Raw genomic sequence first — 27838 nt, forward strand, 5'->3', positions numbered from 1 at the left:
AGCTCATCTTCAACTACATATGCTTCAATATCATTTTGATTCCTAGACCTTTTATAATTCCCTGCACACTTCTGAAGTTGTGTCATAATATGCTATTTCCTCAACTTGAACTGGTCTGGTTCAAATGCCCTCTTTGCTTGAAATTCCCTTGGCCCCTATATAATTCCAACAATCCTCCTTGGCTGCCACTCTTTCAGAGCATTTACTTTAGTTTTGGCTTGTATTTCAGGTCTTTGTGTATCTATTTGTCTTTCTAGTGTTATACAGTGTAAAATACACACTCATGTTGTGATACTAAACAGTGTGTTTAGACTTTTTGAGCCTATTTCTTCCACTGTAAGATAGAGGGAATTACATCCTTCAATACCGACATGCTAAATAAGTGTTGTCATTGATGAACACGGTGATGTTTAAATAAACAATTTTCTTCTTTCCTTCTCTCCTTCCCTCTTTTAAAATTGTTTTCTCTTTGCCTTCATCTCTATGGACACTCCTTTATTCTTTTCTTCCTCTTTCTTCCCTTGCCTCTTTCTTTTGCACTCTTCTCTCTTCTTTCTTCCCTTATCCCTCATTTCCTTCCTTTTTCTCTTTTTTCCTGATTCCCATAGAGTACCTGGCAGATCCAAGTTGTATTTTAGAGGCAGAATCAAAAGGAATGCCCCTTGGGTCAATGTTTTCTCAAGGTACAGATCAAAAATCCAATTTATCAGAATCGCCTGGGATGCTCGTTTCATACCTATTTTATGCTTGTTTTATACCTATTTGATGCTTCCTAAAGAATTGTTGAATTTTATGCTTGTTTTATACCTATTTGATGCTTCCTAAAGAATTGTTGAATTTTTTAGTGATTTGAGTCAAATTGGTTACACCGTAGTCAGAATGAGCCAATATGATTGAAAATGCTTAATAAAATTCATACTGTATGCATACTATGCATAAATAAACAAATCTATACATTGTGACATGATCAGATATTTTCCAGTACTTGTACAGAGAAAAGCCTTCCATACTGAAGCAATTCTAATCCTATAAAAACCACAATGTTAAACAAACGCTACTCTGCTTACTAATTAGTTGATATTTTTGTTTTTCTTAAATTAGGAACAACAAAACCATATCCTGCTGATATTGTAGTTCAGTTCAAGGACATATATGCATTGATGGGCCAAAATGTGACTTTAGAGTGTTTTGCACTTGGCAAGTAAGTATACTTACAGTTTTTATTAACATATATAGAAATACATTAAATTTTGTATTGTTAGGAAATAAATGTTGTAAATGTTTAGCTATAAACATAGAGTAAATTGTCTTTTAAGAATTGTGGACCATTAGCTCTTACTTTCTCCTATTTAAGTCCTGTTCCTGATATCCGTTGGCGGAAGGTCCTAGAACCAATGCCAAGCACGGCTGAGATCAGCACCTCTGGAGCTGTCCTGAAGATCTTCAATATTCAGCTAGAAGATGAAGGCACATATGAATGTGAGGCTGAGAACATTAGAGGAAAGGATAAACACCAGGCAAGAATTTATGTTCAAGGTAGAGATATTGTTTTAATTTTCCATACATTTAATCAATATCTTATTGAAAGCCACTTTCATACTTGAAAAACTAGCATAAAATGATTAGTTTAAAAATAGTGATGTGAATTACATTATGCAAAAGGATAAAATATTCATCTTTATGTCTAATTAAGTCACAAATATGAGTATATAAGTTAAGAATTTATGCCACTGGTATCATAGGGACACCAATGGATCAATAGTAGTGTTATTGATAATTTTCAGAAAATATAATTCATATAGTTTGTAGACTTTCTTCAAGCTCTCTTTTTCATTTGTACAAGAACCTAGGCATTATGACTTAGTTTAACCCAGTGGTTCACAAACTTTAGCATGTTTTAAAATCATCTGGGGGCTCATTAAAAACACAAATTGCTGGTTCCCACCCTCAGAGTTTCTGAGTTAGAAGGTCTATTTGGGACCCAAGAATTTGTATTTCTAACAAATTCTTGAGAGATGTTGATGTTACTGGTTCAGGACCCACACTTAGAGAACAACTGGTCTAAGGAAAATTTTTCTTTAATACAATTTTCTTGGCACAAGTGTTTGATTCTCACACATTAAAATAAGCTTATGTTTGGGAGGAGAGAATGTTGTTTCTCAGTCAGTGCTTGAAACTTTTCAGGCTGAAATCATCCCTACAAATACATTCACAAATCCACAATATGAAGTTTGCAGGTCTAAATAAACATCTAAATAAACATCTAAGTCTTCAACAAGTGTATACTGAGTGTGTCCTCAGAGGCAGACACTATGAGAGGAGCAAGGACTTAAAGGAAATATTCTGTCCTTGAGGAATTCATACTCTAGTCATATCATACGAAACCCCCAAATTTATACAAGCATATACAGTCAAATAAATATATACCCCCAATATATATAATTATAAAGAAAATAGTGAGAGTGCGATATGGAAAATTACATAAGATATTGATAAAGCATATGGCAAAGGGGTACCTTAGTCTCATCAAAAAGATACATGATAGGAAAAACTGGAGATGATGCCTCAGCTGAACTGGAATACCTGAAGGCTGAAAGGGTACTGTGGCAGGGTCAAGTCCAACCCCTACCCCTATCTCTCAGACCCCAGGCCTCTGTCTATATCGGAATAAAGTAAATGTCTCCGATGACCCAGGATTTGCAGCCTCACCACCACCATCTCATAAAGTCCACTAAGATTAGGATCATTTTACCTTCACCCTGTGCATTTCATTTGCCTTATGAAGCCCTTGGACCCCAGGGCCTCCTTATGACCTGCACTTTAATACCCACAGAGCTCTGCCCATGTCCTACTTAGTCACTATTTCCCCCTCATTCCCAACTTCTGAAGTCTTTATACTATGCTTCTAGAGCACATAGTCCATTATCAGAATCCCCTATATTCTCAACTTCTTTGAACATTCCCTTTATTCTCTTGCTCTAACTGAAACTTGGCTCTCCCTTAAAGACACTTTCCCCTGTAGACCACTCAAGCAGTGGCCGATTTTTCTTTCACAGCCCTCATCCCCAGGAGTGACTGGCAGTACTGCCAGTACCTGCCTCCCTGCTCTTCACTGCCATTGCTAGACTATCTTTCTTTTCCTTTAATCATCCAGTTTACAATCTTATGTCAGATCACCCCTCCCCACTCATTGCCCTAAGATTTTCACTATTGACAACTCTCACCAACTACAACTCTACTCCTGACTTCATTCTTGATGACATAAAATCATGTAGGCTAGGGGCTTCCCTGGTGGCGCAGTGGTTGAGAGTCGGCCTGCCAGTGCAGGGAACACGGGTTCGAGCCCTGGTCCGGGAGGATCCCACATGCCGCGGAGCAACTGGGCCCGTGAGCCACAACTACTGAGCCTGCGCGTCTGGAGCCTGTGCTCCACAGCAAGAGAGGCTGCGACAGTGAGAGGCCTGTGTACCACGATGAAGAGTGGCTCCCGCTCACCGCAACTAGAAAAAGCCCTCACACAGAAACGAAGACCCAACACAGCCAAAAATAAATAAATTAATTAATTTTAAAAAAATCATGTAGACTATAATAACTTTTCCAATAGTTTGCCCTCTCAGTTCCTTTGAACTCCTTTCCTCCAATGATCTTGTCCTACAACCTTCCTCAGCAACTCACTCCCACTGCCATGCTTCAGACCTTATTGTTACCAAGTTAAAATCCCTTTACGATCTCAAGTTCAAGCATTTCACTCTGATCACCACCTTCAAGCTCCAATACCCAGGTTCCTACAATCCTTTGAATCTACCAGCAACTATAATCAGTTAATCTTACTCTGTTTTAACTTACTCTGACGTCCCCTAACCCTGCCCATCTCTTTCCTAAATCTGGGTTCAATCATTATCGTTCCCCTGCCCACCTGCTCAGCTCACTTTCCTCTCTCCACTTTGCCTTACTACCTTGGCAAAGGCTAATCCTGGAAAAATCTAGCTCTCTGCCTTAGTGCCAGAACCAAGGAACTTGAATATGACTTGAGATGAGCACTACCAGGCTGATTAGCCCATTTTGAATTAAGCATCATTAACTTTAAATGGACCCTTAATGTTGCCTGGCAACTAGACTACAATTCTCCAGATTCACTTACCTCTCACTCTCTTAGATGACCATTTCATGCCTTCATGATTTCCTTCAAACCCACAGTACCTCCGCCTTCAACCTTCCTCTCAGCTAATAACTTGGCTTCCTATTTCACAGAGAAAATGGTAGTAATTAAATTGGAGCTTTCACAAACTCCCACTCCACATCTACTGACACCTACTTCTCTACTCTTATCTCTTTATATTCTAGATTCAGCTGCTCTCTGAGGTCAACATCTCCACTTGTACCCTAGACTCTACCCCTCTTACATAATAAATTAACACATAATTCTTTAAAACCTTATATGTAATTTTGAAAGATTTACATTATAAGAAAAAGATAAATTATTTTAGTGCTATTTGTGAATTAGCTTTCCAACAAAACGTGGTTCACAAATAGAAAAACAATTATGAATTTAATTACAGTTACCTAGTGCTGTAATATTGTAAGATAAAGTTTACCTGCTGACCTGTAGAAATACAATTTCACTGACTCTATCATTGATTTTATGACACACAGAGTATTTGATGTATTTTCTAGAGAAAGATCAACTAAGTGTAATATTTGTCCTCTTGAGATGATGATGAATGTTGACTTGCATTTGACAATTTTCAATGTTCTTTACTTTTAAGCATTTCCTGAGTGGGTAGAACACATCAATGACACAGAGGTGGATATAGGCAGTGATCTCTACTGGCCTTGTGTGGCCACAGGGAAGCCCATCCCTACCATCCGATGGCTGAAAAATGGATATTTGGTATGTATGTTCAAGTGCTTTGCAGTTCTTGAGCCTATGTTCCGGTAACATTTCTGGGTGATCCTGGGATAAAGTTAGCAGGAGTGTCAATAGATTAAGGGCATCTAGCCCCTGAAATATAAAAGTCTCCTTTAAAAGAAAAAACCAGAAAGTGAACATAAAGTGTCTTTTTTCAGCTTAAACATTTTCTGTAATCTTATGTCTACCTTCTCTCTCTCTCTCCTTATTGTTTCCTTTGTTCCACTTTTCACCCTCTTCCTATGCATCCATCTCTACTACCTGATATTGTCCTCTTTTTCTTGCCACTGTTTCCCTGACCCCACAGAAACAGAGGTAAGAATGAAGGTCCTACCTTTAGCCCTGGGGACAAGTAGCAGCAGTGGGGTCCTTCTCTACCTTCCCACTGTAATCTCCCAGCTGGGCCAAGAGGGAAAAAGGTGGACTCTCTTCTCTGTAGGATGAATAGAACAAGAGCCACTGGGCATGGTAAGTGGGTTTTACTTCCCCATACCATGAAAACCTCACTCCACTAGACTTAGTTAACAGTGGGGGCAAAAATAATGTACCTAAATGGAAAGACAACCAAGCCCAAACCCAAATGAAACCATTTCTATTAAAGTCTATCAAGAAAATGTGTTTCACTTTGTGTTCTTTCCAGTATCATAGAGGGGAATTGAGACTGTATGACGTGACCTTTGAAAATGCTGGCATGTATCAGTGCATAGCTGAAAATACACATGGAGCCATTTATGCAAACGCGGAGTTGAAGATCTTGGGTCAGTATTATTTCTGGTTTCTGTTAACAATCAGCAAGAAAGCAACATGTTAAAATGATCTTTCATTATACACAGATTATATTTAATTTCACATTACTTTCTTGAATTAGAAGTTAAACATTTCTAAAATGTGGTTTGAAATAGAATGATATTATTATTTTCCTTTCATTCATGAACAGTAAATAAATTGGAGGCAACATGGAGTATAAAGGTTTTTAAGACTTTTTTAATGGTAAAGCAAACCTTACACATGCCAATTTTTATGTCTTGTTCTCTCCTATGTTTGGGCAGCTAAACACTGCCAGGACATCACTTAGTGAAGATTGATGCTTCCGCAATGCCTGTGAGCCAGCCTCAGATGAACGTTTAGCACTTGGTAGCTTTATCAGTCCCTGGGTCCCTGGGTTAAAATTGCTATTGAAAACCTTCGAGACATTCCTCAATCCCCTTACCCCACACTCACTCCTACTTTCATATTACTTTCTCACTTCTCCATGAAAATTGAAAACCACTGAAATAAAATATTTCAACTTCCCATCCCTCTTCAAAACTATCTGAATCTTTACTACACTTGTCCTTTTGATACTCTTTATCCAGAGGACAATGTATCTTGTCCCAAAATAATCCCTTTATCTCTGCCCTCAACAGACACCCTTTCTTCGTGTGCATATGTGTGTGTGTGTGTGTGTGTGTGTGTGTGCATATCCTCAGGCTGCCTCTCTTTCTGGTCATGCTTTCCTCTTGAATTCTCCTCTCTTTTGTCCTTGGTGATGCCATGCTCTGATACCTCCCAGATTATTTTGTCTTGATCGCCTTCATTTTCCTTTTTACCCCTTCCCTGCTCAGTTGGAAATCTTGCTCTCTTCTAGAGTTCCATTCCTCTGGTTGCATTCCATTTTCTTACTCATTCTTTCATGTATTTTATAATATTATTCCTCAATTATTATTATTTTAAATTTTTAAAAAAACCTGGATGATATCTTCTTCTTTGCCCATTAACTATCAAGGACCCCTTAATTTATACATCTGGCCCAGAATTTTATCCTCAGCTTCAAGCTCACTATAAAAGCTTCTTGGTAGAAATGGTCATCTGGGTAACTTCACAGATATCCCAAACTCAGCATGTCTGAAACCAAATTCATTATTTCTCACACATTCACATCATCTCCTCCTGAAATATTTACTGTTCTAAAGAATGACACAATCCACTACATACTTTCCCCCCATTACATCTATTAAATTTCTCATTTTTATCCCATAAATCTCTGAGATTTTTTACTTTCTTCTTATTTTCATTACAACTACTTTAATTAAAAGTATCATGTCCTTTTCATACTATCATGTCCTTTTCATACTATTTGAAGTGGCTGTCACCAAGTTTAGGAATATTGTAAGTAATAAATCAGGTGGGCAGGATTTCTCTGCTAGAAATGATTACTGAAAAGATAAAACAATGACTCAGTGCAGTCTCTTTTATTCTTGAGACACCAAAGGGAAATTTTTTAAAACATTGGTATCACTGCAACTTGAGTGACACTAAAAGCACATGAAAGACACTGAGACAGTTATAAGAAAGTATTAAAGAAAGCTATCTTTAAAAAGAGTTGAGGCCTTCTTGATTTTAACTTTTCCTGCCTCTTCTTATAATGCTGAGTATCATATTCCATTTCTTCCCCCTAAAGTCAAAATTCCTTGCTAATATATTTAATCTAGTTTCTTTCGGTATCAAGGAAACATTTAGGCTTAGGCTTCATACCCTATCACTTTGGTATGAAGTGCAATAAAATCATTTTGACTCTTAGAGAAGATATGAGGTGAATTTCAATTCCTTCCAAATGTAAATGCTTTTGTTTTCTGTTAAAATTTCTTGTTAATTGTTATATATTACAAGGGAAAATGAAAATTTAACAGCTCAGACTGAAAGATCTTTCTGTCTTCAAACCTAAATCTTGCAATCATTAATCTATTAAGGCAGTAATTAAGCAAATTGATCATTTTGAGACTGAGATTAATTCCTGACCATCTTTATATTTGTTTCAATCTATTTTTGTTTATTACCTTTAGGAACAGTGTTTCTCTCTCTTCTTTCCTGAGTTATTTAGTTAATTCATTTATTCATCCACCAAATGATTATTGAGTGCTTACTCTGCACCAGATACTAGTCTGTAATAGGCTCAATAAAGAACAAAAGAAAAAATATATATATATATATGTATGTATACATGAACATGGTCTAGATTCTGTCACTAGAAATTCAAACATTAGGTAAGCATGGGTCATTTAAATGACTGCACCAAATCAACGATTTTATTAAGACTGAACAGATTCAGAAAAAAGTCTTATTTTCTAGATAAATTTAGACTTTCTAAATATAATCTGATGAAAATTTCTCTCATTTTATAAGCAATATGTCACCCACAATATTTATTTAACCTATACAAAATACCACATGCTGTGTTAGGTGTACAACACAGGTTGGTTGTTTACTTATTTATTTCCAATTATAAAAACTCAGACTAAAAGAACAATGGGATAACCTAAATCATTTTTATAAAAAGTGTGTTCTTCAGAGCTTGTTAGAAGTGCTGAATCTCAGGTCCACCCCAGATCTATTAAATAGCATTTTACCAAGATCCTCAGATGATTATGATGCACAAATAAAATTTGAGAATCATGAGACTAGATGATGAAGGGTCAAGACCTGGATAAAGATATACTTAGGCCTAGAAAAGCCCCCAGAAAGGACAGTTTTATAGATGATTGGGATGTGTGGAAATAAAAAGATGGAATCCTCCTGGAGTCTGCAAAATGACAAAGAGATTGAGAAATGAGCTAGATGTGGGGACACTAAAGAAAATTAGAGCATATCATCAAGAGAGTAATATATTTTGAGACTCTATAGCCTGTTTTCATAATTATTGATCTGTACTTTGAAGTAAGGATGAGCTACAGGTGCATTATGTACTTCTCAATTAATTGAAAACATCATTCCCATAACTCTTTGTAGGTTGGTCCTGAAGGCAGGGGTCTCTCTGTTTATTAAGGCATCTCATAGTGTCTGCATGCAGTTGGTACTCAATAAATGTTTGTATAATGAAGGAGGAGTCATATTGTTTACTGAAAAGAGCATGCTTGCAAATCAGACAGATCTAGATTCAAATGTAAATCCCATTTTATACCTTACTGCCTGTGGCACCTTTGGCAAATTATATAATCTTAATAGATATCAGTTCTTTCATCCGTAAGCTGGGGACAGTTCAGTCAAAGTGTGACTATGATTACGGATTATGAATATGTGTCAATATTAATAATTGCTCAATTTCCTCTATCCTTTCACTTAACTTCCCTTGTGCAACTGAGTCAAGACACTTGAATTAGGTATTACCTTCAAGGTAAATATTCATACAGCATTTGATTACAACTTAAATGTGTAATAATTAATTCAGTTATCACCAAGAATTATACATTTAAAATGGGTAAATTTTTGATAAGTAAAATATACCTCAATAAAGTTTTAAATAAAAGAAAACAATTATTATTATTAGGCATGGAATGTCTGTTGGTCATTGCTGATAACATTTGGTGAGATTAATCTTTTCTATTGATTATTAATCAAAAGGGAATAAAAGATGCTATAGTATAGAAGAAACTTCTGTTTCTTTTTTTAGCAAAAGAGACAAATAATAGTTTACTTTCTTTTAGCTTTGGCTCCAACTTTTGAAATGAATCCTATGAAGAAAAAGATCCTGGCTGCTAAAGGAGGAAGAGTTATAATTGAATGCAAACCAAAAGCTGCACCCAAACCAAAATTTTTATGGAGTAAAGGTACAGAGCGGCTTGTCAATAGCAGCAGGTCAGTCCAGAAACTAGAAATCTGATTGCAACTCAGTACTTGGGAAAGTTTACTTTGTAGAGAACTTGTTTTCATATTCATAGTGTAAATAATTTTTGTTCTAACTTTTCTCCCCAGAAGATATCACAGCTCTAAGGTAAACAGAAATACCATCACTGTCAGTATCTATTATAAACAGAATTCAATTTTTAGACTTCTAGAGTTTATAAGGAATTTTAAAAATTGAGGCTCAGAGGTTTGTGACAAATTGCCCAAGGCCACAAAACTAATTAACAATGGGAAATAAAATAGGGTCTTTATAATTTTTCCCCTAACAAGGGCTTCTATAGCCATTCATATTTGATTTAATTTTATGCAATTAGCCTATTAAATATTTCAGTAGGGAAATAAAAGGTGATTTTAAAGTACAAATCACCTTTTCCCTCTTCTGAAGTGAACAGGAACTTCTAATCTTCCTAACTATCTATGGGGAGAAGGAATGTTGGGAAATAGGAGAATTGGGATGTGAAGGTTGGGGAGCAGCAAATATTTCAAGCAGGGAGCACAGCATGTGCAAAGGCCCTAAGGCAGAGAGCAGAGGATGTATAAGGAATGTAAGAACTAAAACCAACATGGCTGTCTTTAGAATAAAATGGAGAACAGTTTTAAGGGATGACACATAGTAAGCCAGGTCATTAGTAACAACATTTTCTGTGGCTTCATCTAAGAGTAGTAGAAATCTGTCTAAAGGCTTAAATAAGGGAGGGAAAAAGTAGTTTTTGCCTTTAAAAAAGTATTCTAGCAAAAGTATAAAAGATAAATCTTTACAGTAATCCAATAAAGAATGTAAGGTGGGTGTTATCTCTGTTTTGAGGTATCTAAAGCCTGGAAAGGTTAAAGTGACCTTCTGAAAATGTATCAGTCATCTCCAAGCCAGAACTTGAACTTGTGCCATGCTGATATGGAATGAACACATGGCAACACAGTTTTCTTACTAGGATAATCACAAGTATGGTTGTGCATGAGACAAAGCTGTGGTTGGGGAGGGGTGTGCAAGGACAGCAGCTGCTTCCCTGAATACATTAAATTCTACAGGTAATATGTCTGACTAAGATTTATTAACACTTTAACAAAATGATACTAGAAGAATCAGTGTTAAAGGAAAAGTCAATCTGTGCGATACAGGGTTGAAGCTTTAGCAGTCAGATAATGAGTGATGCAGACCATGATCATAAGGTAGTTCCAATATTAGGTATTCACTACTGCAACAGCCTAGAGCATAGCATTCCCTGTTGGCTGCACTGTTAGCTCTCTCTCCTTAATGAAAAGAATTTTGCTCTGATTCTGATGAGGACTCATGCCATGGGCCTCTGCAACCACAAATTTCTCAGAACCATGCTTCATGGATTTGTTTTTCCTAAATACCAACATGCGTTCAAAAAAAGAAAAGTCTAGCTCCTAAAATCTTATTATTCTAGTCCTGTCAATATTTTTAAAGTATTTGAATCAAATTGTATGACCTTTTGATGAAAGAGTCTATAAATCTAATTTTTGCTCACCATGTTAACCCATTAGTAGCTCAGATTATTTGAGTATCTCTTTATTATAGATTTGGTATTTCATGTAAAAATAAGTTTGAATGTTATAAAATAGTATGTATTAAGAAAAGTTAAACTAATAATTACTTTTGGAGAAATATTTCTGTTGAAAATAATATTCAAGGAGTAACTGAATAACTGTCTTTGAGCATAACTATAATCTCATTCTGATTAATATAATTACCTAAAAACTGTTCCACATTACTAAGTTATCTCTGTGCCTGGTAAATGGTTTGTAAAATGGCATATGCAGTACTTGCAATCAGGAGAGAGGAAACATAAATCTTGATAAGTTGTAATTAAGTTCTCAATTGTATGACTTTATTTAAGGTTAAAATGATATGCATTCTCCAATAGAATTTCTTTGTAGTTGTTCATTTATAACCAATGGACTGCTATCAACTCTAAAATGGTCTTTATCTGAGCCTTTTATATGAGAGTCTCTCCAAGATTCTTTTCTACCCCAGAGTTGGTGTGCTTTAAACATTAACAAATAAGATGGAGGTTATACTGGAATAATTTTGGCAACAATAAGTGACTACTTTATTAAAGACCAGATGGTTCCTGGCTTGTTTGACTGTTTATCTATATGATCTAATCTGAAAATAAGGATAAGATTCTTATAATTTAACTACATTGACTTTAGAATATGGATCATTATTCAAAAACATCCAGTTCCCTAAATACTCTTACTGAAATTAATTTTAATGTCATGGACAAAGTACCTGAAAGTGTAGGTGAGCTGAACAACACAAGGAAGTATACCCTTTAAAGATGACAATGATCAATTGAGAGCTAATATATGTGAGAAAACTAAGAATATAATGTGGGTTTTAGAAAGATTAATTGTTGCTATTGTTGTTTCCATTGCAACTTGATGATAATTTTCATTGCTTTACGTACAAAATAATTAAATGGGGTGGGGGTGGAAAATTGGCTAAGGACTTACACTAGAGCTTAGTGAGAAAAAATGAGACACATTAATGTTAGTACTGTGTTAATATGAGTTCTATGAGAAGCAGATGACAATGCGGGATTAGCCATGCAAGAGATTTATTAATGGCAATGCCTAGGAAGGAAAACAGAGAAGACTCTTGGTGAAGCCTGGGACAGCCATCTGAGATTCAGGTCTGCTTCCAAATGAAGGGGAAAGGGAAGGAAGGAAGAAAGGCTGGGTAGAAATGGACTGCAGTGCAGATTTAATAGAGTATGGTAAGACCACTGGAAAGCATTCCAGCTAAAAATGCCCATCAGAGGAGCTTGATGTCTACCTGGAATATGCAGCCGTAAAATTCCTCCTGGACTCAGTCATTGGCTGAGAGCAACCTGTGGAAAGTGTTGTTTTGGCTCAAACACAGTGATGGATTTCTGAGTGCAGCAGCTAGAGCTGTGGATCAGTTACACTCCTCACAGTGAGAGAACATAGAGGGACATTGGCATAGCTTCCACAATATCAAATAATTACTTTTATGTTTATGTTTATATTATGCTATTACATTATTTCTTCAATAAGTAAAAAGTATTCTGAAATGAGCTTAAGTTGGAACTGGGGAGTTAAAGACGAGCAAGGAAATTATGGAATATATTATTGATGAAATTTTTGGTGTTTTCTTATATGGAGATTTTTATTAATAAAGTATGTATGTAGTAATTGTCCTTTATGAAACTCTGCTCTTAAAATGGAATATATGGAGAATTGTTGGCATGTGTTTGTACAAAGCTTCAGAGATAAATTAAGGTTTTGGAAATTATATATTTAAGGAAAGTAAAAATCAGATCTAAATAGACATTTCTCCAAAGAAGACATACAGATGGCCAATAGGCAAATGAAAAGATGCTCAGCATTGTTAATTATTAGAGAAATGCAAATCAAAACTACAATGAGGTACCACTTACACTGATCAGAATGGCCATCATTAAAAACTCTACAAATAGTAAATGCTGGAGAGGGTGTGGAGAAAAGGCAACCCTCCTACACCCTTTGCCACACCCAAAAGCGTGGCAAAACTCCACCCTTTTGAGGATGTGGAGGTTCCTCAAAAAACTAAAAATAGAGTTTCCGTATGATGCAGCAATCCCAATCCTGAGCATATATCCAGACAAAACTATAATTTGAAAAGATACATGCACCCCAATGTTCATACAGCATTATTTACAATAGCCAAGACATGGAAGCAACCTAAATGTCCATTGACAGATAAATGGATAAAGATGTAGTATATATATACAATGGAATAATACTCAGCCATACAGAAGAATGAAATAATGCCATTTGCAGTAATATGGATGGGCCTAGAGATTATCATACTAAATGAAATAAGTGAAAAGGAGAAAGATACTATATAATGTCACTTGTATGTGAAATCGAAAATATGACAAATGAACTTATTTACAGAACAGAAACACATTCACAGACATAGAGAACAGACTTGTGGTTGCCAAGGGGGAAGGAGATGTGGGGGGATGGATGGGGAGTTTGGGATCAGCAGATGCAAAGTATTATATATAGGATGGATACACAATAAGGTCCTACTGTAAAGCACGGGGTAGTCAATATTCTGTAGTAAACCATAATGGAAAAGAATATCAAAAATTTAAAAATAAAATAAAATCCAATGACAGGCAATCCAATATTGAATGTAAGTGCAAGGCATTATATAGTAAAGTTATATAATAAATATATAAATTATATGTAATATATCATAATATATGTAATATTAATGTAATATAAATTATATGTAAGAGTTAGGTATAATAAGGTTACAAATAATGAGTTTTCGGTCTCCTGACTCCAAGGAAGAGGCAGACAGGCAGAGGGAATACATTTAAGTTCTATTAGTATGAAAGATTTAGTTTCTGTTCATAGAAGAATTTCCTAAAAGTGATCTGTTACGGAAGTTTTTACTAAGGTAGGTTTTACAGTATCATTCTTTGAAATTTCCTGAAATTAAAATATGTTTGTATTCTTCTGTGGCTGTGGAAATGACAGTCCATTCTAACTACCAAGTCTGAAGTCCTGGGGTCACGTTCCTGGAAGATCTGGGCTCACTTCTTTCAGGCCTATGACTGATCTAAGTCTGTCTCACAGTGGTTTAAAAGTCATTTTATGGTGGCATGTAGAGAGCCACTGCTTCAGTTAAACTCTATGTAGTTCATACATTCAAAAACAGGTTGATTGAGTGCCTACTCATTGTTTCATGTCTCACTCCTTAAGGAATTCCTGGAACATAGTTTTTTGTTTTTTCCTAATGATTGTATACGTTAACGAATATGTTACCTTGATATGGGGCCACAAACAAAGCAGATACAAATTCCTGACATCAGGATGCTACCATCTAATGCAAGGGTAGATTAACAAGTAAAGCTGAAGTATGTCTGATGAAATATGTGTTAGGAAGAAAAATCTGGGAAGAGGGATATCATGGGGAATGCCAGGACAGCAGCAGTGCCATGGGTGGGTGTGTGCATGCCATACTAACTAGAATTTATCAGACAAAGCTTTACTGAAGGTGCCACTGTGCAAAACCCTGAAGGTTGTGAGAAACAGATTGTGAAAATGACCAGGGCCTAAAAGGGCAAACCAAGGGCTGTGGCTTTTACTATGCATGAGATGGAAAACTCACTGGAGGCTTCTGAGCTGTAGAGTGACATCACTGAGCCAAAGAGTGACATTGTATTACTTATGCAGTGTATGTCTTCATGTCTGGCTGACACGTGGGAAAAGAAACTGTGTAGAGGCAAGGTTGGCAGCAGGAGGACAGTTCGAGATTACTGTGATAAGTCCAAGAAAAAGATGAAGGTGGTTTTCCAAAAAAACTTGATGCTGAGAAAGAATATTCTAAACAAAGGCTAGAATGTTTCATCTTGAAAAAAGTCTCTGTCAAGCAATTTATGTAAAACTTTAATGATACTAAGATGTTAGTGTTTTTAATCTAAGACATAAAATAGTAACGTATTTCACTAAATTAATTTTGTGAAATATGTATTTCTTTCATTTCAATAGAATAGTCATTTGGGAAGATGGCAGCTTGGAAATCAACAACATTACAAGGAATGATGGAGGTGTCTATACATGTTTTGTAGAAAATAATAAAGGGAAGGCTAATAGCACTGGGACTCTTGTTATCACAGGTAAGAAACCATTTGATTAACTTTACTTTTTTTTTTTTTAATTTGACAGTGCTTAATTTCTAATGTACTATAAGACGTGATTCAGCACTAAGCTTATAAGACAATCCACCTTTTGATGTTTCCATTTCAAAAGTCTTCTGTGCAAATCTCTTGTTTGATGAAACTATTCTTGGAATTTAAATTTGTAAACATCTTATTGTTTTGCACAGAGATTTCAACTATATTGATTTTTATTTTTTAATGTACTAGATAATATGGTGTCTCATATTTTTTTGAATTGTGGTTTACTCCTTTATTTAAAAATGTATAGATCCCACACGAATTATATTGGCTCCAATTAATGCCGATATCACTGTTGGAGAAAATGCAACCATGCAGTGTGCCGCTTCCTTTGATCCTGCACTGGATCTCACATTTGTTTGGTCCTTCAATGGCTATGTGATCGACTTTAACAAAGAGAACATTCATTACCAGCGGAATTTTATGGTATGTGTTTTATTTTTCATCTTATTAACATCCCAACGCCCCCCATGTGTCTGCATTGCACCTGCTATTACCATAATCATGTACATGAGACTGGAAAACAGGCAAAATTTTTTCATGGGTCTCCTTATATTAATTGTAGTATCCTGAACCTTTCTAAAAATGGCTAGCCCTGAGGATTTTGGTAGCAATATTAATCAATAAATATTCATTGTGCTTTAGGTCCACTTCCTCTTTATTATAATACAATTTTTATATTAATGTGTACTCTGCCTCATTATATCTGTACTATAGGTTCTAAGTGCCTTCACATTCATTTTAAACTAAGTAAGAGCGCAGAACTTATCCTTTGTTATAGTGATGACTTTATGGCACTTATTTTATTCTTTGAGGGTAAGAAATAGACAAGCTATATATGTGGGAGGGTTTGGAGAACTAGTCCATGCAATTTTTAAAAGGGTTAAATGGCTGTATTTTAAGAATAAGAAAGCTTACATGATACAAGTCCTATAATTAAGCATAGTGGTATCGTTGTATAGAAATGAAAATAGAGGAAAAAGACTGGGAAGTAACGCAAGTATAACAACTTGCATAAGAACACACTTGTTGCACTGATAGGGCTGCCTAAATTACAGTGTATTTAAAGGGCAAATTGATCACTTCTTCTTCCAGTCTGTTCTTTAGAAAGGCAATCATTTAGGAACCTAAAGACCTATTTAGAACATATGTTTAGTCAAGAAAACTTTAATTCTAATTTTAGAAGTCGATTTTTAATAAAAGTTTGAATTAACTCAGTAGAATATTTAAGATTTTCAAGTCCTACGAACTCTGAAGTTTGATATGTATCTATTATAATATTATGTTTTCAAATTGTCTAACTCTTTTACAAAAATTCTTCTAGAACTTTCCACTTTAAAAAGCCAAAACAAGTTTTCAGTCAGGTTAAGATTGTTTTTAATTGGATGGAAACATTTATTCTTAAATTTTTAATAGATAGATTCATAGAACAATTATCAATACAGTATCAATGTTTGTGCCTTCTATATGTTAACTGTAATTCCAGTTTCTTTCTTTTTAATCTAACAGATCTAGCTAAAACTGTACATCTACAGTGAATCTACTGTCTTTCAGTTTCTGAAACAAATTTATACTTTAAAAATAAACAACTGGGAATTTGTAGAGAATGATTTTAACATTATACCATGTGATATTTTTTCTTTATATATCTATTTTGATGTGCTTAATTGTAAGAATGCCCAACATTAATAAATTTGGCACCATTGTCTTTAATAATTTCTTCAAATTGTGTTTTGTTTTGCAAGAAAAGCAAATACCACTCAGTTTTTACTCATTTGAAGAAAAGAAGTGAGCTAAACAGAGATTTTATTTAAAAAAAGTAGACTTTTGTATTTGCTTGATGTTATATATTGAATATTTTCTAACATGCAACAAGCATAGTTTATACAAGTAGTTACTTATAGCTGCAGTAGAGTCTCTGAAAATAGATTTGAAGGTATAACTTACCCTAAATTAAGCTGAAACTTCATATGTGGAGCCTCATTATGTTCTTTAAAATAAGTTACTTTATGTTGATTGACGTAAATAAACATTTCAAAAAAAGAAATGAAGGAAGGAAGGAAGGGAGGGAGGGATGGAAAGAAGAGAAAGAAAGAGAGAGGTGAGGGAGGAGGAGGAGGAGAGAGAAAAAGACAAAAAAAGAGAGAAATAAGATAAAAGAGACCCATGGCTTGAAAAAAGAGAAAAGTAAACCACTGAAAGACTAATTAAGAAATAAATATTACATTAGGTCATAACAATGTAAGAGACTTTGGTCATCACTAACTGTACTCCTTCCTTTTGTGGATGTTAGCCACAGGGGTTTAGGTTGTTGCCCCTCAGGGAAGCCAGAGCAGACCCTGACTCTGAGCCCATACTCTGGCTTCAGGGGCTCAGTTTCTGCTTCATTCCACCATATAAGAAGCATAGTAACAATCAGCGGCATAAAACATACTCACTGGTTAAGTATGCAACTTCAGTGAGTAAAAGTATCAAAAACATATTTTTAGCACTTTGTAGATGGACAAGTCGATTTAACTCTGTAAATAATTTAAAAACCCAGATAAGAAATGTATTTTGAATTATTAAACTTAATTCTGCCTTTTGAACCTAAGAAAGATCTATGAAGCTTTCCCTTGCATCCTCCTTCTCTTTTAAAGCAAACTTCAAAGTCACACTTCACTGCTAAATGTACCACACAAATTTGAGTAAAACACTGTATGGGTCTGATCCACCTTTTGGAAGCCAGTCCTAATGGCTAGTAATTGCTTCTGGGGTCACTAATAGAACACTCAGAAGGAGGGGTTCTTCCAACCTAAAGCTCAGTGAATGAAAACATAACAGGGATGGCAGGTATTGGGGAAAGCAAATTCGAAGGAAGGAACACTGCTGCCTGCGTTTGTCTGTTATTCAAATTGCACTAGCAAATATGTCAGTATATAATTTTTTGGTTTTTTAAATCATGTTTCTATATTTTATTTAATTCTGGCAACATTTCAATTATTGAACTTCACTTGTTCATTTAAAAATATAGTACTGAACCCATACCACAGCAGGAATAGTGATAGGCACTAGGGTGTATAAAACAGTGAATAAGACGAACACAGGCACTGTTGAGGTCTATCCCAGTGGGACTTTTTCTGCAGACCTACATTGTTGGAAATGCCTCATAGAGTAACCGTGTGGTTTCCTTTACTGAGAGAACTACGTGTTAGATCTGTGGGAAAGAATTTCAAGATAGCTGCTAATAAACTATGAAAAACCTAACAGTCAAACATTTTATCTTGGGTATTGGCATATCCCAACGATCTGTACTGTTCTAAGGTGTGATAGCTTAAGAGTGGATATGGTTTGAACTTAACGCATGTTTAGAGGGTGTCTAAAATTCAGTGCCAGGCAGATCCATCTCCTTTGACCCTAAACATGGTCCTAAAGTAAATTGCTTGAGGAAATTGGATCCCAAAGATTACAGGTGGGGAATTTTGAAGTGTGTCCATATTCCACTGGAGATCAAAGAAGCCCAACTAAAAGAATTGTGGACCGACAACATGACAACTGTGGATTGAGACAAAATTCTTTTTGAAAGGGTTATCTTGAAAATTATGGATCAAACATTGGAGAAACCAAGGTGATTGGCAGTGGAAGGAATCAGAACATGTGAAATTCCTTAAAAATGTATTGACTTAAATAATTTTGCCTGTGTTACACATAATAACAAAAAAACCTTTACACTTTTTGTAGGAACAAAAGACAAGCACAAGCTCTGATCCAAAATAAATCAGAGCTACCCTATTAGTTTAAAATTTAAGTATAAATGACTTGGTAGCTATCACAGTTATTGTCATTGTCATTGTCAGTGTCATTGTCACCATCATGTTTTAATAATTTTAATTGCTAAAAATTAATATCAGAAACTCTAATTCATGAAGAATATAGACATAAAAATTTACACTTTTAATTTTAAGAACCTAAGTTTTTATTTTCAAGTTTGGCTTCAATAATACATTATATTCAATAATCAAGCATGCTGTGAGTTTAGCTTGCTATTCTTGATCTTGACCACCATGTGGCAACCGTGCATAAGGTTTCAAATTTCACAGCCTGACCTACTTGGAACTTGAAGCTTTATGAAATTAAACAAATTATAATATATCTATCATATATATAAAATTATAATATATCTAATATATATCTAATATATCTATATCAAATTAATTATATCTAAGATATATAATTTGATATATATCTATATCAAATTAATTATATCTAAGATGTGTGATTTAAATTTTTTTCTTTATACTTTTTCCAATTATATTAATATAATTATCAGGAAAAAAGTAACTATATATTTTTGAAGATGTGCATTTCTTTTAAGAATTTATAGTGACCTATAAAATTTAAATATATAAATAACATTTCTATTACATTTATGATCCTGTTTTATGTAAAACTCTTTTGAATTAATTAGTTTTAAAATGTAGCTATTAATTTTAAAGTTGTAAGTAAACAATACTGATTATAGAAAAAATATTAAGAAGTTAAATATCTAATTTACCTGTCATGTTATTTATTCTTTCACTATTCAATAAATATTCACTGAGTGTTACATCATTATGTAATTAGGGTCAGTAAATGTTTCATTTGAACTTGAATTTATGCGTTGATGTTAAGTATATGTATGTATATATACATATATATATGAATTACAAATTTTATAACTTTGGAACTTTGATACAATAAGCTTATAAGTAGTTTATCTGGCATTCTTTTATTCTGTCAAATTTATATGGCAAATACCTATATTTTTCAAGTCCAAATATAAAATGATTTCTATTTTGATTTTCCAGTTCAATAGCTACTTACTCGTTTAGAGTAAATACAAAAGCGGAGTCATTTTACTTACCAATTTAATTTATAATCCCTTTTGTTCTATAAAGGATGTAAGACTATCTACCAAAAAATATGTATTTGTAATATATCATTTTATGCCTCTCTCATGGTGGTACCTGATCTGCAGAAATTTTTTTTCAGGAGCTATCTAACTTTTGACACCCACTTTGAGTCATTTTCCTTCAACTATTTGACAGTTCTCCCTGTCAGAGCCATTATTTTAGTTAACCACGTTGAGTTTCTTAAACTTTCTAATTCTGGTATTGCTGCTATAATACCTTTTTTTCTGTTTACAAATAAATGTTAAAATTATAGTTCAGTTAGAAGATTTTACATACCTGCTTTGAATTCATAAATATCATATGAATTGTTCAGAGGCTTTGCCACAACCAGAGCTCTAGGCTCCATTAAGCTTAATCTAGAGTCAGTGATTAAGCCTCTCTAAGTTTCAGATTTTCCCCTCTGTAAAATTTTATTAGTAATTCACTTATTTCATTCAGGTTACTTCATTGGGTTTGCAATACTGGTTACTTCATAATATTTTTGTGAGAATTTTATAAAGTTCTTGGCACAAGATCTGTCAGGTTATTACTAATACTTTTTATAATAGAGCAATCATTCTACATCGAAAATTCCAGAAGCTTTTGCCAGATAGTTTTTTTCTGGTTATAGATCTCATTTTTCATGATTTATATTTTGCACTGCTTGCTCTACTGGATGCCTACTTTGAGACAAAAGATTCTAGGTATTTCCTTGCTGAGGACAATGGAGAGGTAATAATAGTCAACATTTTACTGAGTGCTTGCTGTTTAGCCAGCATTGGATTAAATGCTTTTCATGTATTTCTCAGGTGATCTTCATAGCAGTCCTCTACGGAGCACATATTACTGTGATTTTTTTCTCAATTTCTGAGGTGGGGAAACAAGATTTGAAACATTAAGTAACTTGTCTAAAGTCATACAACTTACTGGTGGCAGAGAGAGGATTTGAAACCAAGGTGGTTTGATTGTAGACCCTGTGGTCTTCACCACTTGTTTCTAATCCATTGACTGGTACTCATGTCTATATCTATTTAAATAACCTCCCTCCCATTATTTGAAACACTATAAGACAGCAGTTGAACAGCAGTTCAACTCCTAACTTATTCTATAATCTTGTTTAATGAACTTTTTATGTTCAAAGTCATCCACATTACTTTATTCTTCCTACACGATTAGAAACCTTTGCATCACATTGTAAGTCAAGTCTACAGAGTTTCAGATTGCCTAACTATAAAACTCTAGGCAGCTCTTAGTGATCTCCTTTAGAGAGATAGGTTATGTGTGTGTGTTTGCAGGTGTGTGGACATGCATTTGTTCTGACTGTATAGACAGCATTCAAAACCAAAGTAGACAGATTTCTTACCCTAAGGCTGAAAGAAAATATTAATTCTACTGAACATGTCACAAAAATGTGTTTAAATCTGAAACATGTATCTCATACTAGAAGAACAGAATTTGAACAGATGTTTTGCTTCTGTGCATGCAAAAAGAGAGAAAGAGAAGCAGTAATAAACAGAAGTCATTTTTTTTTGTTTTTTCAATTTCATTGGCTCTCTGTCATTATTGAACAAGAAGGTAAAGATTGTCCAGAGTTATGGGGCAACAGGTTACAGCAGAAAAGGAGTGTTAGGCCATAATCCAGACTAAGACAAGAATCAAATTAGAGCTGAAGAAACAGCGGAAAGCCAAGAGGGCACAGTGAGATGATGTAAGCCCTAAAATGGTTGTTCTAAACCAGGAACAATTTTTCTCCCTAGGGAAATTTGGAGACATTTTTGTTTATCACAACTGCAGGCAAGTGGTGTATTACGGGCACCTGTCTAGCACGGGTGCTGCTAAATATCCCCTAATGCTGAGGACAGTCCTCCACAACAGAGAATTAACTGGTCCAAATTATCCATAGGGTCAAGATTGAGAAATGCTGTTCTCAAGGGAGATTTTTTTAAAAAAGACTTAAGGAAAAAGGGACTGAAAAGTTTTAAGCATAGTATGTTGGAAACAAAGAGAAGTTATATTATTTTGAGCAAATGAGAGTGCTGAAGACAAAAAAGGAAATTATAAGAGGATAAAGCATTTTTCAAAATAGTATCAGAAGTAGAGGATAGATTGCATGTGTTTCACGAATTCAAGACTCTTTAAATTTTGGGAGAAAGAAAGAAATATGTGAAATGTCCCCTGACATAGTTCTGTGGTCCACACAAAACCCACAAAGGCAGGCTACCTGTGCCCAAATTATTTCTCTACTAAGAGTAATTAACTGGAAAAGAGAGAATTCTATCATCCCTCATTCTGTCTGAACTTTCTCTTCCTCCCTTTCATTACCCTAATAAAACTTGACTTACACCTAACTGTTCTATTTTATTTTGCTATTTTCTAGATCATCACACTTCCAGGGCAGAGATCATGCCAGCTAAAGCTATTCTCTAACAGAGACTCCCAGAGTCTAGACTTTAGGAAGCATTTGTCAAAGATAAGGTTAAATATTTGGAATTAAGCACATATAGCAGCAAGTCTTTTTTCTTCAGAAATGTACTGGTTTGGAGAAATTTCTAAAAATTCATTCAAAATTAAAGTCCCATTTGTTTTACATAGAACTCCTTGCATACTTAATCATCACTGGAATAATTATTCTGGCTCTTTATGCTTGCAAAATACAGTGTGTATATAAAATAAAAAGAAGGGGAAATAAACATATAAACTTTTGGTCTCCTAGGAATTTTATTTTATAATTTTACATTGTCAATTTTGATGTTTTATTTACTATATCACACTAGAAATATACTATTTTGTCATTAGCTCTCACATTCCCAAAAAACTAATTTTTTAAAAAACTAGTTTTTAAAACAGAACATTATCTAAAGATCTGGAATTTTGTTGTTGTTTTGCCCTTGACAAGTTATATGATCTTGGGCAAAACAGCCAATCTGTGCCTCAGGCCCCTCATCTGTCATATGAGGAAGTTGGGCCACACCAGAAGTTTTGAAAAACAGCAACAGAAGGCTTTTAGCAGCAGAATTATTTTTGCAAAGAAAATTTAAATTAGAACCCCAATAAATATCAAAGATGAAGGTAAAGTTGGTCTGACTGAAAAAATTGTACCCATGTTTGTGAGCATGTGTAGGAGACCAAAGCCTTAACTATAGGGCATCTCACATCTTCCTATCCCAAAACACATCCCATTCTGATCCCTTCTTTCTACCAAGTGATCCATGAAGGTCTTCAGAACCCTAAGGCTAATGGAAACCAATTTAAAAACCATATAAATTAAACAGTGTTCAAGTTTTCTTTCAACTCAAAAATATGGGTTCTAAACCCAAGGCTTTGATGGTTTTGTCCATCATTTAAAATGCTTAGTAGACATCGAAAAGAAAATTTCCTTCCTTATGAGTTTTAATTTAAAATGGTCCGATTGATCAAAATTGAACTCTTCAGCCATCAAAATAGCCAAATTCAGGGATATTCAACATCTCCATTGATCGAGTAAGTACGGGGTGACCTCTCAGTAATTATCCTAAACTATTTCCCTAATATATTTAAGTATGTATATTTGTAATGATAATACTCATTTTCATAAGATTTTGTAAGTTATGTCTTTTTAAAATTTTTACATTCAGGCAAACTTAATGCTGATGCATTATTTAAAATAACACTAACTTGAATATTAGATCATATTAGGAAATTAATGTTAATTATGTTGTGTGTGAAAATGGTTCTGTGATTATTTAAGTGAATGTTTTTACCGTTTTGGAGATTCAATTTAATATTTTGACGAATGAATTACGATGGTATCAGTAATTTGTTTTTTAAGGGTTCAACAATAGATAGACAGCTAGATAATTAGATAAAGTGAATATGGCAAGAAGTTTACAACTGTTGAATCTAACTGGTTAGTATATGGGTGGCCATTGTACTATTCTTTCTATTTCCTTATGTTTGAGCATTTAAATAGGTTAAAAATTAAAGAAAGAAAGAAAGAAAATATAACATATTGTATTTTTCCTGTTATGAGAAAATATCCACTTTTACCTACCAAACTATGAATCTAAGTTCAATTGTTTGATCCACGAAGCACTACTTTGGCAACAGCTTAACTTGGAGAAAACAGGTTAACTACTGAGCCTTCTACCAGTAGCTTAACTTAAAATCTAAAATTCCTTATCTGTAAAATGGGAAGATTAAACATATCTCTCTGAGTCTTATAAAAATTAAATAGGAAACATATATGTAAAGTAGCTAGCACATTGCAAGGCATCTTAAGGGCATTTAATAAGCTAGATCAGGTATTAGTAGGAGTTCATAGTAGCTACAGCAATGACAGAAACAATAGCAGAAGTTGTAGTAGCAATCTTAATATTGATATTAATAGCAGCAGTAGTAGTATCCTATTAACGGCAACAGTGGTAGCAGTAGTGGTGGTTGTAGTTACAGTATTATTGTGTCCTCATCTCTGAAATACAGTTAAGAATAGTAACCCTTTCCCAGGGTTGTTGTTATAAGTGAATTTGCACATGTAAAGTATTTATAATAGCCCCTGGCACCTATAAAACCCTTACTTATTTTCTTTTTTTTTTTTTTTGCTCGTGTGTTGGTGATGGTGGTGTTAAAGTTTGCAGTTGCATCTGATGAATTTGCTACAGTTATTCCTTCTTTAACCTAGGAAGCCAAAAGTAAAAAAGAAAAATGTTTATTTTTCATGGATATAGCGTGTATCATACATATTTAATAATTTTTGCTTACAGGTTTCTAGAGTATTCTCTTTAAAGGCTATGCTTTCCTCCAGTCTTCCATATTTGTCTCTTCATTCTGAACTTCAATGGAACAAAAGAGATGTTTTTATAGAGCCATTATGACCTCTAAGCTTTATCTAGACCTTGTATATACTTTATGGCATATTTCTTTGTTCATTATGATTAACTGAATTTGTTAATACAACTTAGTAATTCAGACTCATTTATACTGCAGGACTGATTTTTCAAAGTTAGTTCATGGGGGAGTGGAAAGGAAGGAATAGGCATTTATATTTTGGAAGTCTTTTGATTTAAACTTGGGAAGTTTCTAAGTGGTAAACCACATATACACTTTGGAACATCCCTGAGCTGTGCTATCACAATTTCCAGTATGTGATTCAACTCTCCTCATATGAAGGGAAGCATTTTGTAATTCAGCCAAGCTGTGGTTTTTAGTGAAAATAGAGAGAGCATTCGTGTCTAATTTGTGGCTAGAATGTGCTGAGAGCCATGATCTTTACTTGCTTTGTAAGCGTTCTGTCGACCACTGAGAACCTCAACTTCTCCTGAGGTATGGAAAGTGCTAGTGCCATTTATAAAAACGTCAGCAAAGCTTTTATACATACACAACTCAATTGGAAATGATATTGCATATTTTTTCTTTATTTTCCTTTTGAGGTGTTTGAGTGCCACACCTTCACCAAATATAGATCGAATGAGAATAAATGTTAAAGTCGCTTATTACTGCTTTATGCAAATCGGCCTATCATTACCTACCTAAGTCCTAATGTTTAAAACAAGCCTAACTTTTAAAATGAGTTTAGCATTAAACTTTTAGAATAGTTTAATTAAAAGTTTTTAAGGAGTTTATTCTGAAGATTCAGTAAGTATAACTTTAATATGATATTTTAAGACAAAATAGTTTGTGTTTTTCATTACATGTGAAAAGTATGAAAAGCATAACAACATTATTCCTCTCAGGATTAAATAAGTGAATATGAAAACAGCACTGTGTTTCAAACTGAGATTTTGGGGAAAATTATAACAATTTCATTAAAGAAGATTATTAGGTGTACAGCATTCAAATATTTTACAAAGGGTAATTATGCTGTCACAAATTATTTTTATATTATTTTCCTGCTTTCCTTTTTTTATTATAAGGTTGAGTTTTTTTAAAATTTTAATTTCTGAAGTATTTTATTTTTTAAATTCCAATCTAATCCCATGGTTCACTGAAATAGTGGAAGTTTAGCAACAGGATTATCTTTCATTTGGATACATAAAGCAACCCAAGTAGTGAGTTAACATAATAAAAGCATGCAATAGAGCTAAGTGCTTTTAATTTTATGCAAACATTATTCTTTCTCAAATATAGCTATTATCTTGTGTCATGATAGTTTAAAAATATTTTTTAATATCTTTCCATTAATGAATATTTAATGTCAAAGTTCAGTACTATGATGCATTGAAATTTAAGGATGTTAAAGCACATTAAAGCAGTCTGTTTTATTAATATATAGTGTTTAAATTATTTTATTTTACGGTAATTATTTTATATTATTTTATTTTTTCTCACTAGAAATTGTCTCAGAAATATGTCAGTTAGCACCTACAATGGCTCAAGAAAAACTCTTTTATTATTACCTTCCCCATATACACAACTTTACTCTCTTCTTACTTTAAATATTTTTAAAAAGATAGCTATAGGTAATAAAATAATATTTCTTTACCCCTCCCCCCTTAGGTGAATTCTATTTAGTATGATATGTAGAATTGGCCAACTACAAAGTCAGGCAGAGTCCTCAAGACCATCTTCAGTTCTGAAACCAACTGCAAGTTCCAGGAGTTGCCAAAACCAGCATCAGTTTCCTTGTGCTAGAGGGAACTCACAGAATTCCCTGAAAGCTATTATGCTCATGGTTACAATTTATTACCCAAATAGCATGCAGATTAAAATCAACAAAGGGAAGAAATGCATGGGGCAGAGTCCAGGAGATGTACCAAACATAGAGCTTCCATTGTTCTCTCCCCATGGAGTCAGGATGCATTACTCTACCAGCTATGGTCTGTGGCAGTAGGCACAGAGTATTGCCAACCAGGGATGCTTTCCTGAGCTTTGATATCTAGAGATTTAACCAGGGCTTAATCATGTAGGCATTGATTGACTGATTGATTGCCCAAATGGTTAATCTCAATATCTAGGTTGATTGATAACACATGACCCAAAGCCCCTACCCTAAGCCACAATGTTAGTCTTTTTGGCATGGTCAGCCCCTACTCTAAAACTATACAGGTGTGGCTAACTTCCACCCTAAATCACATGGTTAGAACTATTCAGTATGACCCAAGATGCCCAGGCAAAGAAAGAATACTACAGGTTACCTTCCAGAAGCTGACAGAAAGGGCAGATCTCTCTGTAAATTTGTGATTTGTATTACAAATTTTGAATTTGTAAAGGCCTAATTCTTTACAACAAATATGGGTGGTTGAAAAACTTAGAGGTGTCCATTTTCTTATATGTCAACTGCATTCTTTTCTCTATAAATTTACACATTATTCCTAAAACATTTATATTTACTCATGAAATTGTTTACAAATAATTTGAAATATATTATTAATTGATAGCTGATCTCAGGTATATGGATAGCAATAGTTGTTCTCAATTCAGCTATTTTATCTTATAATATTATCATTATCTTACCTGAAAAATCATATGAAATTACTAAAAGAATTTAATAAAAAACATTTTAGATAATAGGTATTTTAATTCATTTATGCAATATTTATTTGTTGAATTCCTCCTGTATGTCAGATATCACAATACATAATTTGTATGTAATAATAAATAAGACCTAGTCCCTTCCTCAAAGAATTACAGTCTAGTAGAAGAAATGAACAACTAAATAATTAGAA

General features: G+C 34.2%; 1 protein-coding gene and 1 non-coding gene across 2 annotated transcripts in view; both read left to right on the forward strand.

The window, feature by feature from the left end:
• The window catches only part of CNTN1 (contactin 1), a 71051-nt gene that overhangs the window by 25489 nt on the left and 17724 nt on the right, over positions 1–27838 (forward strand). The window contains exons 7-13 of the mRNA XM_022572461.2: positions 1102–1201; positions 1355–1536; positions 4767–4891; positions 5550–5667; positions 9370–9520; positions 15101–15228; positions 15539–15714. Of these exons, the coding sequence (XP_022428169.2) occupies positions 1102–1201; positions 1355–1536; positions 4767–4891; positions 5550–5667; positions 9370–9520; positions 15101–15228; positions 15539–15714 (980 nt within the window). The remainder of the gene's footprint in view (positions 1–1101; positions 1202–1354; positions 1537–4766; positions 4892–5549; positions 5668–9369; positions 9521–15100; positions 15229–15538; positions 15715–27838) is intronic.
• On the forward strand, positions 18380–18510 carry LOC115803539 (small nucleolar RNA SNORA18). Its single transcript, XR_004024278.1, has one exon. It is a non-coding gene; the product is annotated as a small nucleolar RNA SNORA18 (small nucleolar RNA).

Source organism: Delphinapterus leucas, chromosome 11, assembly GCF_059928025.1.
Source record: "Delphinapterus leucas isolate spDelLeu-1000000601 "Yukka" chromosome 11, BTC_Dleu_Yukka2, whole genome shotgun sequence".
Lineage (NCBI taxonomy): Eukaryota > Metazoa > Chordata > Mammalia > Artiodactyla > Monodontidae > Delphinapterus > Delphinapterus leucas.